The 17,681-nt window shown below is 46.5% G+C and overlaps 1 protein-coding gene across 1 annotated transcript in view; it reads right to left on the bottom strand.

Annotated features, from left to right (window-relative positions):
• Positions 1–9,086: 9,086 nt before the first annotated feature.
• Positions 9,087–17,681, bottom strand: part of LOC105464958 (protein kinase C epsilon) — a 538,891-nt gene continuing 530,296 nt past the window's right edge. Inside the window, exon 15 of the mRNA XM_011713127.3 lies at positions 9,087–11,279. Coding sequence (XP_011711429.1) covers positions 11,133–11,279 — 147 coding nt within the window. The 3' untranslated portion in view covers positions 9,087–11,132. The remainder of the gene's footprint in view (positions 11,280–17,681) is intronic.

Raw genomic sequence — 17,681 nt, 5'->3', positions numbered from 1 at the left:
ATGAAGGTCATTAACACGGACCATAATTTTGAAGGAGGTGTTGGCCAGATGAGGCCCACAGCTCCCATCCCCATAGTGGGTCCAGGTGTGGAGGAACTGGCCTAGACGGGAAGGCTGCAGGGGAGGGTGGGGAGGGCCCGCCAGCGCAGCCTTGCTCAGATTCCATCTGGCCCTTGGCCTGCTGTCTTTTGTGTCACCACCCTTGCCTCTGGATGGACAATGTCCATTAAGATGGGCCCTCACCTTTCCCTTCGGAGTGGTGCCTCCTTGGAGCAGCTGAATTGCTGGAGGCGCCGAGTGACCTAACAACTGCCCAGAACAGAGGCCGCCAGAGGCCCGCTCTCACCTGAGCAGGGAACAGCCGGACACAGCTGAGCCTGGCTGGGACTCTGCCCACGTAGCCTTTCTCCTCCTTCCTGAGTCTCTCCTCGTTCTCTCCTCTTCGCCCTCCTGCCTTTCTCAGGACAATAAAGTAGGAGTGAGGTAGATTTAGGAAATCTGGCAATGATGTGAAAATTTCTCTACGCATGCACACGTAAAGATCTGGGGTGGAGGCACAGCCAGGCCTGCTGGCCCTGGGTGAATATATTCCTGGGGGAAGTGCTCTCAGAAAACCATTCTCTGCAGGAGCCCTGGGAACTCAGAGCTGTGGGTGGCCGATAATTCTATGATCACAACATTGTTCTGCTCCAGGAAAAACCACCACCCAGATGGGATCAAATGCCAAAGAAGGGTTCTGGGGAGGGTCTATTTATTTGATTTGGTCCTAGCAGGAAGAGGAAGGCTGAGTGAATCTCGGCAGGCCATTTCCCACCCCTCATCCTAGCAGTCTGTTCTCTGGGATGCTTCTGGGAGCCCTGAATGACTGTTCATTGGTTCATTCATTCATTCATTCATTCATTCTTTTAATTACATATAAATATAGTTCAGCCCTAGGGAAAATCACAATGACTTCATCCCACATTGTGATCTCTCCGGCGTTGTTTTCTTTCTTTTCTCCATAGCATGTGCCACCTTCTCAGGACACTCCTAGATCCAGGCAGGAGGGGTGCTGCCCAGGCTCTGCAATTTAGAGGGATCCCTTCTCCAGCTTCTCCCCCTTTCCAAGGGCCAAGGAGCCAGCAGCTGCAGCCAGCAGCCCTGCTGCTAGACTACCTCTTGGTACCTAGGATGTGGAATTCCCTGCCATGAGCAAACTCATGGTCCAGAGTTTGCTGTCAGAGTCTGCACATCCTCGGGCCCATCCTCCCAGGGTGACTCAACCCCCAGCACGTGCACCCTTGGCCAAGGAGTGTGGATGGAAGCTGGACATGATGACTGGGGGTGTCCTACTGGTGTGAGACACAACTTGGAGTGGGAAGAGAAGGAGGAGCCCACAAGCAGAGCCAGCTCTCCCCAGGCAGCCACGTTCCTGGGAGCCAGGACTCCAAGGAGTCCTATTCCAAATTCAAACCTGGCCTTTCAGGTTGTTATGAAAATGTGTATCTCAAGGGACAAAGTTAGGATGTATTTTACTTAACAACACCCTGATTTATAACTTTAAAAATATTTAGCCCTTTGGTCCATTTATACTATTCCTTAAATGTCAGGGGCAGCCTCGACCTTCTAACACATTATGTAATTTACTTAATGGTCATGTTTACAGTTTATTATTCTCTGCCAACATCCTTGCCTTGTGTAAGGGCGAGGATTTTTGTCTTTGTTCACTGATGTCTAGATGGATGGCTTACATGTAGTGGGAACTCCATGAAAATTTGTGAAATAAGTGAATGAATGAATGAGTGAATGAATAGTTCTGTGTGTCATCTATCCTGTGTGCAAGTACCTTCTGTATGGTCTCTGGGGTTCAGCCAGATCTGGCCTGTTGCTAGGTCTGTGAACTGAGCAATGTTCAGTTTCCTTAACTGTACAACTGACATACAAATACAACAGCTTTACGAATCTGTAAGAATTAAATAAACTATATAATTGCTGAGACTCAGTTTCCTCATCTATAAAATGAGGGATAATTGGAGTATCTACTTCATGTGATTTTGGTGAGGTTAAATAGGCTAGTTCATGTGACATACTTAGTATAGTGTCCAGAACAAAGAAGGTTTTTTAGATTATTAATAACCTAAAGAAGGAAGCATGAATGGTAGATTCTGCAATTGGTTTCCCAGAAGTCGGCCTTTTCAGAGCCTCCCAAAGCAATCAGTGGGTGGCCTCCTGCTCCAATGTACGTAAGGCCTGAGAGGCAGTGGCATGTATAATTGTTCACCTTGCACATAGGTTCCAAAGCTGAGCCTGGTCTGATCTCAACCCTCTGGCAGTATTTACCTGATCCAACTGGGGGAAGTAAGCACTGAAACATAAACTCTGCCATCATACCCAGAGACAAGGGTGCCTTTATTGAAGGGGTGGGTTGGGCTCTCAAAGATTGTCCCCCCTGCAAAAACCATCAAACCACTTTATAAACAATTTCCATGACCTTGACACTCTCATGTTGAGAAATGAAGTTGAAGGCTGCTGCAGGACTGTCCTGGAACCCAAGCCCCCCAAGCTCCCAGCCCTTCCATGCCATGCAAAGCTGACTGCCCTTCCCTGCCCTTTGTCTGCCCACATCTTCCTCCCCTATTAGTGCCCTCTCAGCACTACCTCATCCAGGAAGCCTGCCTCGATAATGCAAACCTCCCCCGCTTCTCTAGACTTCCCTCGTATCATCGTCAGCAGGGCTTTCTTTGTCTCTCTTGCCTGCCTTCCGCTGCCCTCCTGCGTGGGGCCTGTTTTGTTTCATGCTGGTTGTCAGTTCCCTGAGGGCCACAATCTTGCCTCGGATATGCTCCTTTCTGCCTGCAGTGAGGGTCCCTCACTGGTGGGGCGGGTTGTGTCAGGCACCCCCAGGAGTGCTGAGGAGCAGGACATCTGAAAGATAAGAGAAAACAGAAAAGAAAGGCTGCCCTCGTTACACCAAGCTAGGCTTTCCTGTGGTGCAGCCTGCACTCTGATCAAGAAGTGGGGGTGCGAGTGCCTCAGGGAGGAGAAATGATGGCAATGGAACCAGATGCTGTGCCTTGGACCTTTTGATCTCACTGGTGTTTCACAACAGGTCTTGAGGCTGTAGGTCTCATTACCACCATTTTATAAATACAGAAACAGGTTTAGAAAGGTACAGTTACCCACCCAAGGTGGGCAAGCTCCCTAAGCCAATTTTTGGTGCACATCCCTGCATTATTTTTGGTAGATTCCTACAGCTGCAAGAAGGGGAGACGTAGTTACTCCATAACAAGTTCTCAGCCCACCCTCCGAGACAAATACAATTTGTTAGCAAGTAGGCACAGAGAGCCTTGTGGATATTCTGAAAGCTCCATCAAGTCCCAGGTCCCCGTCCTTTTGGGTGTTTCTGATAGTGCCTCCCAGGAACGCTTTCCCACAACAAATGTGACCCTGTTCCCCCATAGCATCAGGCTGTGTGTGGGAGTGAGACAACAGGACACCTCCAAGACAGCAGGAAACACAGGCCATGTAGGGGTTCAGCCAAGGTTGCCGTCTCCAAGGGCGATAGACAAAGGTCTTTCTAGATTTGGGGTATTTTCTCTTTTTTTGAGACAGGGTCTCATTTTGCCACCCAGGCTAGAGTGCAGTGGTGCCATCACGGTTCACTGTGGCCTCAATCTCTGGGCTCAGGTGATCACCTCAGTCTCCCAAGTAGCTGGGGCTACAGGCGCCACCACCATGACTGGCTAATTTTTTTGTAGAGACAAGGTTTTGCCATGTTGCCCAGGCTGGTCTTGAATTCCTGGGTGCAAGCTATCTGCCCACATTGGCCTGTCCAAGTGCTGGGATCACAGGTGTGAGCCACTGTACCCAGCAGAGGGTTATTCACTTATTTATGTTCTTTTTTCTTCTTTTGAGACGGAGTCTTGCTCTGCCGCCAGGCTGGAGTGCAGTAGCATGATCTCGGCTCACTGTAACCTCCACCTCCCAGGTTCAAGCGATTCTCCTGCCTCAGCCTCCCGAGTAGCTGGGACTACAGGTGCGCACCACCACGCCCAGCTAATTTTTGTATTTTTAGTAGAGACAGGGTTTCACCATGTTGGCCGGGATGGTCTCGATCTCTTGACCTTATGATCTGCTCACCTCGGCTTCCCAAAGTGCTGGGATTACAGGCACCAACCACCACGCCTGGCCATGGGGTTCTACATGAAGTGCGCTACAGAGAAGTGCACAGATCTTAAGGATAGAGCTTAATGCATTGTCACAATGTGAACCCACCTGTTTGCCGGCTCCTCGTTCTGAAAACAAAACTAGTACCTGCAGAAGCCCCTCTGTGCCCCCTCCTAGTCACGACCTTGCCTCCGCATAAGGCTAACCAGTAGCCTGATTTCCAAGAGCATGGATTATATCAATAGAATCACAGTGTGTACTCTTCGGCCTGGCTTCTTTCCCTTCACATTATGTTAGAAGAGTCCTCTGTGTTGTTGCATGTAGCCCTAAATCACTCATTCTTATGGTTATATAGTGTTCCATTGTGGGAATATTTCACAATTCATTTTTCTTTCCGCAGTGGATAGATTTTTCTCCTGGGTCAAAGGTATACAATATGGCTTTCACAGACACTGACGAAGTTTTTCAAAGTACTTGTACCATTTTCTGCTGAGACCAGAAACATTGAAAGTTCCAATTGTTCCACATCTTATGTCTGACTTTTTGAGTTAGTCATTTGGGTGGAGGTAAAGTGGTATCGCAGTTCGATTTAAATGTGCATTTTTCCAACTACTAGAAAAGTTGAAGTCTCCCTAGGTTTTCATATCCTGTGTTTTAAAACATGGAGATTTATCTTGAGATATCTTTGCCAATCTGCATATCTCAGACACCACTAATGTCACCTTTCTAACATTCTTTATGCTAATTAACAAGCCACCATTTTCCTTGAGAAAATAGTTTTCTAGCATCCCTTATGTTAATGGCAAAACTCCCAGGTGCTTTGGGAGGTAAAAGAAGGCTGAAGAACTTGTAGTAGCTTTCTGAATAAATACTATTTATTCAACCTGCTGTCCATCCCTGAAAAATGTATTTCTGATTGTACTTGAAGGGTCCTCCTTCAAGTATAGCTTAAAACTAACATACCACATATGTAATGTCATTGTCTGGGCTAAAGTACTTTGAGGTAGGAAACAGACTTCATGATGTGGCTTTCAAGCCTTCTTTCCACCCGCTCTCTGCCACTCCAAACATGAGGACAACACATGCCTAGTGCTTCTGAGATTGCCTTGCATGGGGATCTTCGGGCTTCTGGTAGCCCGAGTGATGGTCTGCACCTCGGTACAAGGAAATAGAGAAGGGATAATATCCCCATAGATTTCCTTGGCAAGAAATCTATTAGTCTGGCTGTTTCTTAGTTCAGGGCACAGCCACACATACTCTCCTCAAGCAGCTCTGCAGCCACCTGAACCTTGCTAGGGACCCTGCCCAGAGCTCCCCTGGAACAGGTGGGTCAGCGCCTGGCTTTCTCAGCTAGAATGTGGTTGAGGGTGGGAAGAGAGGTTCCAAACCAGATATACTGACAGGAATTGACCTTTCTCAGTGCTTTGTGGAACACAGAAATTTGAGAGGACGAGTCCCTTGTCTCCAGCACTTTGGAGCTGTTCTCTTCCAGAGCTCTAGGTAAAGGGACGTGCAGGCTGGTCACATTTCATTCAGCCACGTGCTTGCGGGTATCTCCTGACCTTCCTACAACAGCTCCTTTTGTTTCTGCTGATGTTTTTCGGCTTTATTAAGTTATAATTGACAAGTAAACATTGTGTATATTCGCAGTATATGTGATGTTTTGATAAGTATACATTGTGAAATGATTACATCAAGCTAATTGATATTAGATTGGTGCAAAAGTAATTGTAGTTTTGCCATTACTTTTTAAAATTTGTTAAAATAGTATATAGTATTTCTTTTAATTTTTATGTTAAGTTCCAGGGTACATGTGCAGGATGTGCAGGTTTGTTACATAGGTAAAAGTGTTAGTATTACTTTTAAAAATGGCAAAAACCACAATTACTTTTGCACCAACCTAATATATCCATCACCTCACGTTCTTTCTCCTCCTCCTCCTCCTCCTCTTCCTTCTTATTTTGAGACAGGATCTTGTTCTCTTGCCCAGGCTGGAGTGCAGTGGCACAATTATGGTTCACTACAGCCTTGACCTTCTGGGCTTAAGCAATCCTCCTGCTGTGGCCTCTTGTGTAGCTGGACCACAGGCGTGCACCACAGTGCCTGGCTGATTTTTTTTTTTTTTTTTTTGAGAGATGAGGTCTCACTTTATTGACCAGGCTGGTCTTGAATTCCTGGGCTCAAATGATCCTCTCACTTTGGCCTCCCAAAGTGCTGGGATTACAGGTGTGAGCCACTGTGCCTGGCCCCAGCCCATTCTTTTTTTGTGGTGAGAACACATAATATCTTCTCTCAGCAACTTTCAATTATACATAATTATTAACCATAGTCACCATGTTCTACAATCAAGCTTCGGAGCGTATTTATCCTAACTGAAACTTTGTTAGTTCGGCCAACATCTACCCATTCCCACCCTCATCCCAGACCCTGGCAACCACCATTATACTCTCTGCCTCTATGAGTTTGATGTTTCTCCTAATTTTGTTTAACTTTGTGATAAGACAGACAAGCTGGTGGGAAGGTTGCTTCTCCTTGGGTGGTCACTTACCTAGAAACAACTGCCTGAATTAGAGAGAAAACTATGTGCTAAACACATCCTTCTTGGGGTGGGTCTGGATATTCATGCTTAGATCTCCAGGTGGGCAGGAGATGTTGCTGAGAGAGGAAAAACTGTGAGAGAAGAGGCCTTTCGGGCAGACATGCCAGTCACTGGAGGGCTTATGAGGAAGTGATTTTGTGAGTAGAGGGTGACAAGGGAGGCCATCCCCTTACCTTAGGATAAGAAATAGTAGAACTGCAATCGTTTCTGTAACTTTTTTTTTTTTTTTTTTTGAGATGGAGTTTTGCTCGTTGCCCAGGCTGGAGTGCAATGGTGCGATCTTGGCTCACCGCAACTTCCACCTCCCGAGTTCAAGCGATTCTCTTGCCTCAGCCTCCCGAGTAGCTGGGATTACAGGCATGCGCCACCATGCCCGGCTAATTTTGTATTTTTGGTAGAGATGAGGTTTCTCCATGTTGGTCAGGCTGTTCTTGAGCTTCCAACCTCAGGTGATCTGCCCACCTCGGCCTCCCAAAGTGCTGGGATTACAGGCATGAGCCACCGCACCCGGCCCATTTCTGTAACTTTTAAGGAACAGGAAATTCTGGCCAATGGAAATTTCTGGTGTACTCAAGAGGGTGCTTTTGAGTTTTAAACATTCTTGAAAAGTTTGTGTTGGGGAAAGAGGAGGAGTCTTGCAGTACCGGGCCAACATGCTTGAATGGCAGAAAAGGAATCCCATAGTGAAGGAGGAACCTGGAGAGCCCAGGAGTCGGCAGGATGGGCACAGACATGGGCTGCGTGGGGCAGGTGGGCAAGAGCGAAGCGTGGAGTCCCCCGGCCAGTCTGTGCTCCAGGCCAGAACTCTCGCCCTAGGAGGAGTCCCTGGACCCCAAAGGCCTATAGTTCCAAGCATCAGGCCCAAAACTGAGTCATGAGGAGGCTCAAACGGGCATCGGCTGCAAGGTGGTCCGGCATTTGCTTCTCTGGAAAGACAAAAATGCAGGTGCTTTCTTGCCTATCTCCCAGCACCCCAAGGCAGACAGGCCAAGGCAGCTGAGAGCCATGTCCAGTCGGCACAGGTCCCCTAATTCCTTCTGACAGCCCAGAAGCACAGAGGAAGGGGGAATGTGCAAATATAGTCATTTGCAGCTTTTGTGCATCTTCCAAGGAGAAAGGAAAGCTGAAACCATGTTTAGGTTTAGGAATTTTTGAATCTCTAATATATAAATGGCAAAAAGCTTCATTAGTGCCACTTTGCCACTCATAACGGAGATTAAAAATTCTTACTGGCACTGAGAAATAAGACTTAACGTCATTGTATTTATTAGGTTCTGAAACAATACACATTCACATCCTTTTGAATACAGTACATTTGGCACAATAATGTTTACAATGAAATAACACTAATGAATGGCAAGAGATTAAAATTACATCCAGAAAGGAAAAAATGTACAAATAAAGCATCACAATACAAAAAAAAAAAATCCTAAAATTGAATACATTTTATAGTTAGCCAGAATTATTTTGCACATAATTTAAAAAGAGGTAATTTTTTAGCCTTCTTTTTTTTTTTAAAAAGCAAGAATAAGTTGTTTTTTCACCTTTGGAGGAAAAAAATTTTGTTTCTACTTCACAAAGCCCATAATGAGAGAACACAGGAGAACAGCTATCCTTCATATATATTTTTTGGCTTTTTTTTTTTTTTTTGCACTCCCCCCCCCCTTTTTTTTTTTTTTTTTTTTTTTTTTTTTTTTTTTTTAGAGAGAGAGAGAGAAAGAGAAAGGGGGTGGGGCGGGAAAGATTAGAAAAAACTGGCAGAAGTGTTAACAGTGTGTCTATTTTCAAACTCTTGTAAAAATGAAAATGAAACAATGATTACTCAAGGAACACACAAGCCTTTTTCTATAGACCTTTGCTGGATTTAAATCTGCCTGTGTGAGAACGTCACCAGCCAGAGGCATCCCAGTCAGCCCAGCCTTGGGTGCTAAAAAGGGCCCTTTCTGGGACAGACTGACTGACTGCCTTCAGCTGCCAGGTGGAATGTATTATTTGACTTCCCAGCAAACTTGCCAGTTGTCCTGTAGGAAAGGCCCAGTCCCCACTGCCATGCAAACACCAGACCCTTGGACAAGGCCATCTGGCATTGCAGTTAGAGCTTGCTTGGTTGTCCAAAGTTTAAAATGGTGAAGAAAGCAGAAGAAAGAACAGTAGTTACACATGAGTATGATGGGCAGTATTATCATGTCTTCCTAAAAAATGAGATGATGCCACCGTAAAGATGTTTCTGTGCTTGTACTCAACTCCAGAAGATAGTCTCTCTCCAGAATGTCAAGTTACCAAAGATAAATTAAATTAATCTAATGTTCTTCATCATTCACTGGTATGCCAAACACACGAATTGATATATCATAATATTTAATATTTGCAATTATTATAAGAACAGATAATAATTACACCTGAGTTTTTAAAAAATAAAAACAAAAGAGAACTGAATGTCGTCATTAGTAACAAAGGCTATGACCAGCCAGATGCAAATATGGACACAGACTCTCTATGGGCTCAAGATAGTTACTGTCCAAGCTTTGAAACCACCATCAAAAACATTCCTTTCTCTCCCCCATCTCTATCAGGGTATAATAGAGCACAGGAGAACTGTATGTGAGATTTAATATAGCTTAATACATGTTTGCATCTTTTAAAATAAACCAAAATGAAATAAACAATACAAAGAATCCCCAACACACCCCCCCATCCCCCATAAAGGAACACACCTATGTCTCGGTAACTTGAACCAATACACTTACAGAGTATTGCACCTGGACATTATTATAATTATTCTTTCATAGACTAAAGTTTTATAATATGCCTGAACATGCAGCAGTTGATACCTCTATATTCAATGAATTAATTCCACAGGCCTTGCAGCAAACACTATATACAAAAATCTCAAATGTACAAAAGGCAAAAAGCTTCATTAGTGCCACTTTGCCACTCACAAGTATATATATTTAGGGGCAGCTGGGAAATCCACGTGCAATAGTTGGAATGGATTCCATTCCCTGCTAAATCAGTTCAGTAAATTAGGTAATCAAATGACCTCCAGGAAACATATACACAAAGCCACACAGAACCCTTGGAAATGAAAGAATAACACTGTTAGCGTATCTACAGGAGGTAATGTCACATCCCTTAAATAGTGTCCACATGAGTTGCCATTGCATGTCACACAGAAACAAAACTGAGTACATCTTGTGACACTGTCAGTTTTCAAACAAGTTGCCGTTCAGTCTCCAGATACCCTTTGTATAACCCATGTTTAGCCTCATTCTGCTTATTCCAAAAGCAGGTATTTCATATATAACTTTACATGTTTAATGTTTAAAAACCACAACACAGTAGTACTACCATTTTGTATAAGTGCGCTAAAATAACACACTGCTGCAGAAAATAAATAGTGTTTATGCTAGGAACTTAGGATGAAACTGGAAAGAGAATCTGGGAGCTGAGCTTTGTTGGAACCCCCGGGTCCTGGCCTTTGTGTCCAGGTAGAACTTGAATGATGAGGAACGCTACTTGCTGCCTTTTCTCTCAATTCATACAGCCCTCATGTGTCACTCGGTCACTGACAGCATCCACCTTGGACGACCGGTTTCTCATTTTGTATTAGCCCTTTAATATCTACCTGTATTCAGACTGGAATTTATATCTTTTGGCCAATTAGAAAGTGAATTTGAAAATATATCTTTCAAATGTTAACAGAGTTCAAAACCCCGTTCCTTTTTCCACAAAGAGGATTTCTTCCACAAGACACAAACTTACATGACTTTGGCATGCTGAAAAGCTAAAACCAAAGCAGGCAAGAGTTAGCCATTCCAGAGCAAACCAACCCAGCTGGCCAATCCCTGCATCTCTGGTCTCCCTCCCTCAGAGGGCATGCCTTGAGGGCGCCGTCCCTTGTGCGTGCGGAGAAGCACCAGTCTCTTCTCCAGGACAGAAGGGCAGGGATGGCAAGCTGGGGCGCAGGAGGGAAAAGAAGCAAGAGGGGTCAGGATCTGTGTCCAACAGCAGAGCCAGAGTCGTCTTGTTTGCTTGCTTTCTTTTTTCTTTTCTTTGCAGTAAAAGAACTGAAGTTGCTTCACTGCCAGGAGCCCCTGAGGAGTGGAACCAGGCTTGCCAACGGTCCAAACACGGCAGTGTATACAGCTAACTGCTGACCCAATGAGTCTGTATTACTGGTGAGACAAGAACCGAGAGCGCCTTCTGGTCGCCAGGTGGGAGGGGGAGGAGGTGGCCTGGGGCAAGGGAATGCAATAAATAGACAGTGGACATGGGACTGGGGCTCCGAGGAGGAGAAGTAGTTCAAGACCTGCTGAGTCTCTGCAACACAGGAGTCTTCTCTGCACCCCTTCTTGCAGCATCGGCAAAGTCCAACTGCAGTGGGCTCTCAGGGCATCAGGTCTTCACCAAAGTAGGAGAAGCCTTTGAATTCCTCCTGGTTGATCTGCTTTACAATTGCTTCGTCCACAAGGGTGAGTACCGGCTCTTCCCGGGTAAAGTCTTGGTCAAAATTATTGACGTCTCTTTTGGTTTTCTGTGGGAAGAAGAGAGAAAGTGGTAAGTGGAGGCTGCCCTCCCTCCTGAGGGCCCCCCACGGGGAGTGGGCACCGCACTGACCAGCCTGTCACCAAAGCAGGCCTCTAGCTACCAACAGACAGCAGACACGGGGCTGTCCCGATGAGGTAACGATGGATGGCCCCAGGACCCGGAGGTGACAGAGGAGGAGAGGAAGAATGAGTCAAGGTGAGAAGGAAGAAGGGGTGAGAGGGTATGATGGAAAAGCAGGGAAGTGGGATTCCCACAGCCGTGTGTGTGTGTGTGTGTGTGTGTGTGTGTGTGTGTGTGTACGATGCAAAGGTCCCATCTCACACCCTCTTCCAGCAACTGCTATAACCTTCTGGCTCCATTACAACCTCCCTTCTGAATCCCCTCCCAGAGGTCCTTCTTCCCCATAATCCGGCCACGTCTGCTCCAGGTGACATCCTCTCTACAAGCCTGCCTCGATTTCCACTTATTCTCACCATGAACCCAACTGTGTGCTCCCATATTTTTTCAATTATTACACTCAGCACATTGACTTGCCATGTTTTTATGCTTTTGTCTAGACCAAGAGCTTCTTAAAGGCAGAGACCCTGTCTTGTTCAACCTTGGGTTCCCAGCAGTTCCCTAGCAGTAAGTGTCTATTGAATGAAGAGTGTAAACTCACCACTGACTCCGCAGCTCTGAAGGACCCATACCTCTGGGTTCAAGTTCCCAAAGTACAACTGTGAGCCTTATGGTTCTGGGGGATGGGGTGGAAGGGAGCAATCAATCAATCCACAAATGAATCCTGGTTTTTGGAGAAAATCAGGAAGTATAAATAATGCTGTCTGCCTTTAGGGGCTTAGAGTTGAGTTTGAGGGGCCAGTAGTCCTGTGTAGAACACATCGCTTTAGTTAGAAAAATTTCCATGGAGAAGGCAGGGTTTGGACTAAAATTTGAGGAATGGGTGACAATTGTACTGGTAGAAATGGGAGGGAGGTACTTTGGCAGGGAGAAGGATGGAACAAAGGCAGGGAATAGGAAGACAAAAGATGCATACACAGGCCAATGGGTTCACCAAGCTGCAGGGGCAGAGTGCAGCATGGGGATGGTGGGAGTTAGGGCTGGAGTCCAATGGCAGAGGCCTTCAATAGCGGGTACCCTCTCCCCCACAGCACAGAGCACAATGCCCAGAAGATTAAAGGCAAGGACTCCAGCAATACTTTTTTCAGACACTGATTAACTGGTATTACCCAGGATTAGTGACCTGGATGATGGAATAAATCTTGTGGAAAGATTCATATTATTAGTTGTAGGAGAAATAATATTAATATACACTATGCTCTGTGGAAACCGGTAACCTAAAGATGTTAATAAGTAGTCCATGAAAAAAGGGGTTTTGACACAAAGCCATGTTTTCTACCCTGCTCTTGGAGATTTGCTATGCACATTGGTAAGTTAGTCTCCGAGAAATTCTGGAGTGAGGAAATCTGGTTTGCTTTGTTTGGGCCAGGCTTCCTCAAACTTGACCTAAAACTTTCTTTTTTTTTTCCTAAATAGTTTATGAACACCTCTCCTGAGAGCAGGTTCTACAGAATGCAGTTTGGAGAATGTTGGTTTACAGTTTACAAAGCATCTTTGCATTTATTTGCTCATTTGATCCTCAGAACAGGCCGGGAACATCCTGATCCTACAGATGAGGAAACTGTGGCTCAGAGAGGTTTGGTGACTTTCCCAGGGTCACCGGACTGGTTAAGAACAGAGCCAGAACTCATGTCTGGGCTTCAGTGTGATGCCTTCCACAGTGGGTAAGGTCTGGAAATCTGGACACGGGAGAAATTGGAAGATATAACAAGAGTCAAGTTCAACCAGGAGACATTTAGGTAACACCACTAGGCAAAATAAAGCCAGAAAGGCCTGCCAGTCGGCAAGCATGGTGGGAGACAGCTGTGAGTCCGGGAAGACAGGGGTAACATGGGCCGGGTGAGCTGCGCAGGGGACTGTTTTCAAATGGCCCCAGGTTGAAATCAGAATCACAAACAGCACGGAGAAGGGACAAACTGATTTCTACCATCTTTTAGCACCACCAGTCCTGCCTGGTGTCTTCTTTCTGGGCTTGAGCTGCATAGGTCAGCAGGTCTCAGAGACCTTGGAAGGCGGAAGGAGAGGACACACAGAAAACCCAAGGGATTCCCAGAAACAGAACCTGCAGCTGAGGGGCATCCATGCTGCCCCTGAGAAGGGAAAGCTGGGTGGTTTGGTCACCTCTGCCAGGAGGGCTGGCCCCCAGCAGGAGGACCATCTGTTCTCCCTCTCCAGTGTGTACAGAACAAGAGGAAAAGGAGGGCCCTGCTTGAGAGGGAAACAACAAAGACCATCCCAACAGTGACGCACATCGACGCGGGAGGGTGGCGCCTGGGCAAAGGGTGTGGGACACCTCTTCTGAAGATCTCTATGGAAGGGGGAGGGATTCACTGACTGGGGAGGATTGCAGGCTATGGGCCCTCTGTGCCTGGTGAAGTGAGTCTAGAGGGAGGAGTGGGCTGGGCAGGCTGTGGCAACAATTGGGGAAGCACTGGGTATCATCCCAGAAGGCAAGCCAGGGGCATCCACGCTGGGGGGAGCTGGAGCCAAAGGGGACAATGGAGTAGTAGGGGTGGCAGTAGAGAGAAAAAGAGAGTCAAGGAATACAGCAAGAGGAATGTTCCATTTGTAACATCACCAAAGACGGGCCATGTCCAGGTCTATGGTAGACTAGTATAATCCAGGCAGAGGGCTGGCTGTATAAGGCGTGGAGGCAGGAGATGCCTTCACCATCTCTCCTAACTTGGCACTCACCACACTGAGGAGGCCCCCTCTTTTCAACTCATGTATGATATAGTGACCAGGATTCTCCAGGTTTCAGAATCACCCCCAGCTCCCTCCCAGCTGGCTGCTAATGAGAGGCACCTGTGTATGAAGGACTTCAGAAAATCTGTAAGCTGTCTGGCACTGGCTCTCCCTATTTACCTGATTGTGTTTCACCTGTTGGTCATTAGTGTCTGTTAATCATGGAAGCTGGTTTCATTTCTTGAGGTCAACTGAGCTTAATGGTAAAGCTAGATTCTACAGGAGGTCTGAATTTCACAACTTGCTGTTGTGAACCAGGGAACCAGGCTCAGTCAATACTGCTAGTGGTGTCATTCCCAGAGGACTTTAGCTTCATGGTGGTCTACCTTGGAGAGCCATTTAGCTCAGCTCCACGATTCTTGAGGTTCCAGAATCATTTGTGGCATTCGAGAGAATATGCCATTCTTCATGATCGTTACAGACTTGGCTCACCCATCTCCTTACACTACTTGGCCCCTACCCTACTTTCCTTGGAGAGATTTTAGGTACATGTGAGTCACCCATTTCTAATTCAAATAACTATCCCCACTATGTGCAATCTCTAAGTGTTAACATTAGAGGCTTGGGAGTTTTCCAAAGCAAACGTCTCTGGGAAAACCCATCCCCTATTAATGGTATGTAGGTAGCACAGCATCCTCGAATTTGGAAAGAACTGCAGATTATATTCTTTACTCACCGATTTCATTCTTTGAAAAGCTGCTACCTCCCTCACAGAGCAGGCACAGGACTTGACTTAAAGGTTCTGAGGGGCAGGCTCTCAGAGACACTTGTTTATCGTGATCCTCAGTTATCCCTGCCTCCCCTAATGCCTAAATATCAGGCTCCTGCCCCCCACTGCAGAGCCTGAGAGATGACAGTGGGACACAGGGAACAACATTCTAACTCTCCGGTCCCCTCCTAATCCCTGAAGCCTTTCCTACAACCTTCGGCCCACACTTAGGGAAGGCTGCATAGAGTAGGAGGAAGATCACTGGCTGAGCTCATCCTGGTGCCATCCCTTCCTGGTTATTGAAGCTGTGAAGTTAACCTCTTTAAGCCGTGATCTTTTCATCTGTCACATGGGGGTGGTAATAGGCACACTATAGGCTGCCTTGAGGACTGAGTGAGATGCGATGTTAGGTTCCTTCTGCAGAACCTGGCATACAGAGGGCACTCAATAAATGATAGCTCCCATCATGCCTTCAAATCTTAGCATTCGTGTGCCATGGGCATGCATCACGCACAGCTTGGTTGTTACCCAACACAGTGCATGGAATCTGCCCATCAATGAGTTTCCTGAAGGTAGGGGCTGAGTCTTACCTTTCTTTCTGTGCCTCCAAATCCAGAACTAGGGCTGAGCCCAGGACTGCCTGAACATCCTAGTGCTTCCTCCAGCAATTGAGATGCTTCCATTGCACATCACTGCTTTTGGGGTAAAGTCCTGAGATCTTTCAATCACCTGCTTCTGAGGCCCTTCAGGAGCTTGTCCTTGCCGCCTCCCCCAGCTTCATCTCCCTGGCACTGTCCAACTGTGGGGCTTCCTCCTGCTTTCTCCTGCCTCCAGCCTTGCACAGCTATCCCTCTACCTGGAATGCCCTCCCCCATCCCTGCCTTCTGCCCCACATCCATGCAATTTCCCCACCTCCATGTATGTGCCCTTCCTTCAGGAACTCTCCTTGTCCCTCCAAGGCTACTTGAACAAAGCTTCTTGTGGGTGCCCTCACCATCTCTCCTAACTTAGCACTTGCCACACTGAGGAGGCCTCTTCTTTTCAACTAATCTATCAGCTCCTTGCAGGCAGAGACTGCGCTGAACTCACCATTCTATCCCCAGCCTAGCACAATGCCTGGCACATACTGCGTACTCAATAGATATCGGCTAGAAAAAATTAATAAATGCACCTCTCTTGCTGCTACTTTATCTAGAGCCAGTAACGTGATCTGGGTTCAGGAGCAGGGACTACTGTCCCGTCAGGGGGTGTTTTGATTTTGGGAAGTGGAGGCAGGGGGTGAAGAGGGGTATGGCTGTAGTCTGATTCATGAAGGGCCTGGAGCCAGACCATCACTAGCACCATGGGGCCTGCAAAGCAGGTAGGCTTAGGCCCAATTAATGAAATGTCTTCTCCCAGGACTTGGGGCACTAGAGTTCTCTAATTGCTGACTCAAGATAGAAACAGAAACAGGTTCGACCACGGTTTGGGAAAATTCCATCAAGACAGATATGTTTAGGGACTTGGTGGGTATGTCCCTGACCCCTGTGGTTGATGTTAGAGGAAAACAACATTCCGATTCCCTCTGGCATCGTTTCAGAAATAAGGTCTTGGATTTGAGAAATCTGGGACTGACTCTGGGGGAAGGGCACATTTTTGGTGTCTGTAGTCAGGGAGGGAGGTGGAACTGAACGAAATAAGAGTTTCAGGTCACTCCATATCCCTCTCAGAGACTGGGCCCGCCTTAGAGCTCAGGCAACTCTGAGGCCTAGAGGCTCAGCGGCTGTGGTGGTGGTGGGAGCCCAGGACAGAGGTGGGCAGGCAGCGTCAATGCTTACTTCCTGTCTGGCCAGCACAATCTCTCACAGCCCTCACTGTGCTGAAGTCATAAACTCAAGCTTTCGGAGGAGCCAGCAGCATCTGCTTCTGTCTTCATTTGATTCCCAGGAGATCAACAGATGACTTTGTTTTAAAGCATGAGAAACCTCCCTGATCTTACAGGCTGGGGCACAGGGGGCTGGCTTTCATGGGGCCACCTTGTTGGTCCCTACCTTCCCCCTTAACTCTGCTTGGCGTGACAGCAACAGCACAAGTAGCCTAGTGACCCCAAGCCAGAGGTCCTCTGCCTCATGGGGTGTGACCTGAACTGAGACATGCTGTCTCTACATGGTCTCCCAAATGCCAGCATCCTTCTAGGTCCAATGTGAGCCTCCTTCTTATAACTTCCCTAACTCCAGTCTCATTTCACCCTACCCTCCTCCCAGCTCCTATAGCACTGTCTGGATCATGCATTTAGCCCCTTCTGCTATTTCATGTGTATCGTATTCCCCATCATACCCCTCAAGGTACCTACTGCAAGGCAGGGCACACAGCAGACACTTAATGTTCATTGGCTGAAAATAATTTTAGTCACTATAACAGCCAAATCCCAAGTTCATCCTAGCTTTGAAATGTCCATATTCTTATCTAAGCTCCACTTTTCTCCTTTAAATATTCTAAAAGAAAAAGAATTTAAATAATTAGAACACTTCCTCAACATCAACTAGATCCTCACATAGATGCATATATTCTTTATAGCCATACATTTGAATTAAAATAATATATGTGTATATGTTTATATACTCATACTGATGTGTGAAGTTAAATGAAATAAAGAAGGTATCACTGCATAGTGCCCTGCCTGGCAAAAATGAGAATCTCTTAACTCTCTAGTTAAAAATTTCTCTAAACACAATCATCTGTCATCCCTTCTTCCTCTTTATAATTTTGTTAACCAATAAATATTCATACTTTTGGATTTTCTTTATAGTAAACAGGTCAAAACATATAAAGGGGTCA

Source organism: Macaca nemestrina, chromosome 13, assembly GCF_043159975.1.
Source record: "Macaca nemestrina isolate mMacNem1 chromosome 13, mMacNem.hap1, whole genome shotgun sequence".
NCBI classification, from domain to species: Eukaryota; Metazoa; Chordata; class Mammalia; order Primates; family Cercopithecidae; genus Macaca; species Macaca nemestrina.
The sequence above is the reverse complement of the archived record's forward strand: the minus strand, read 5'-3'. Positions and strand labels throughout refer to the sequence as shown.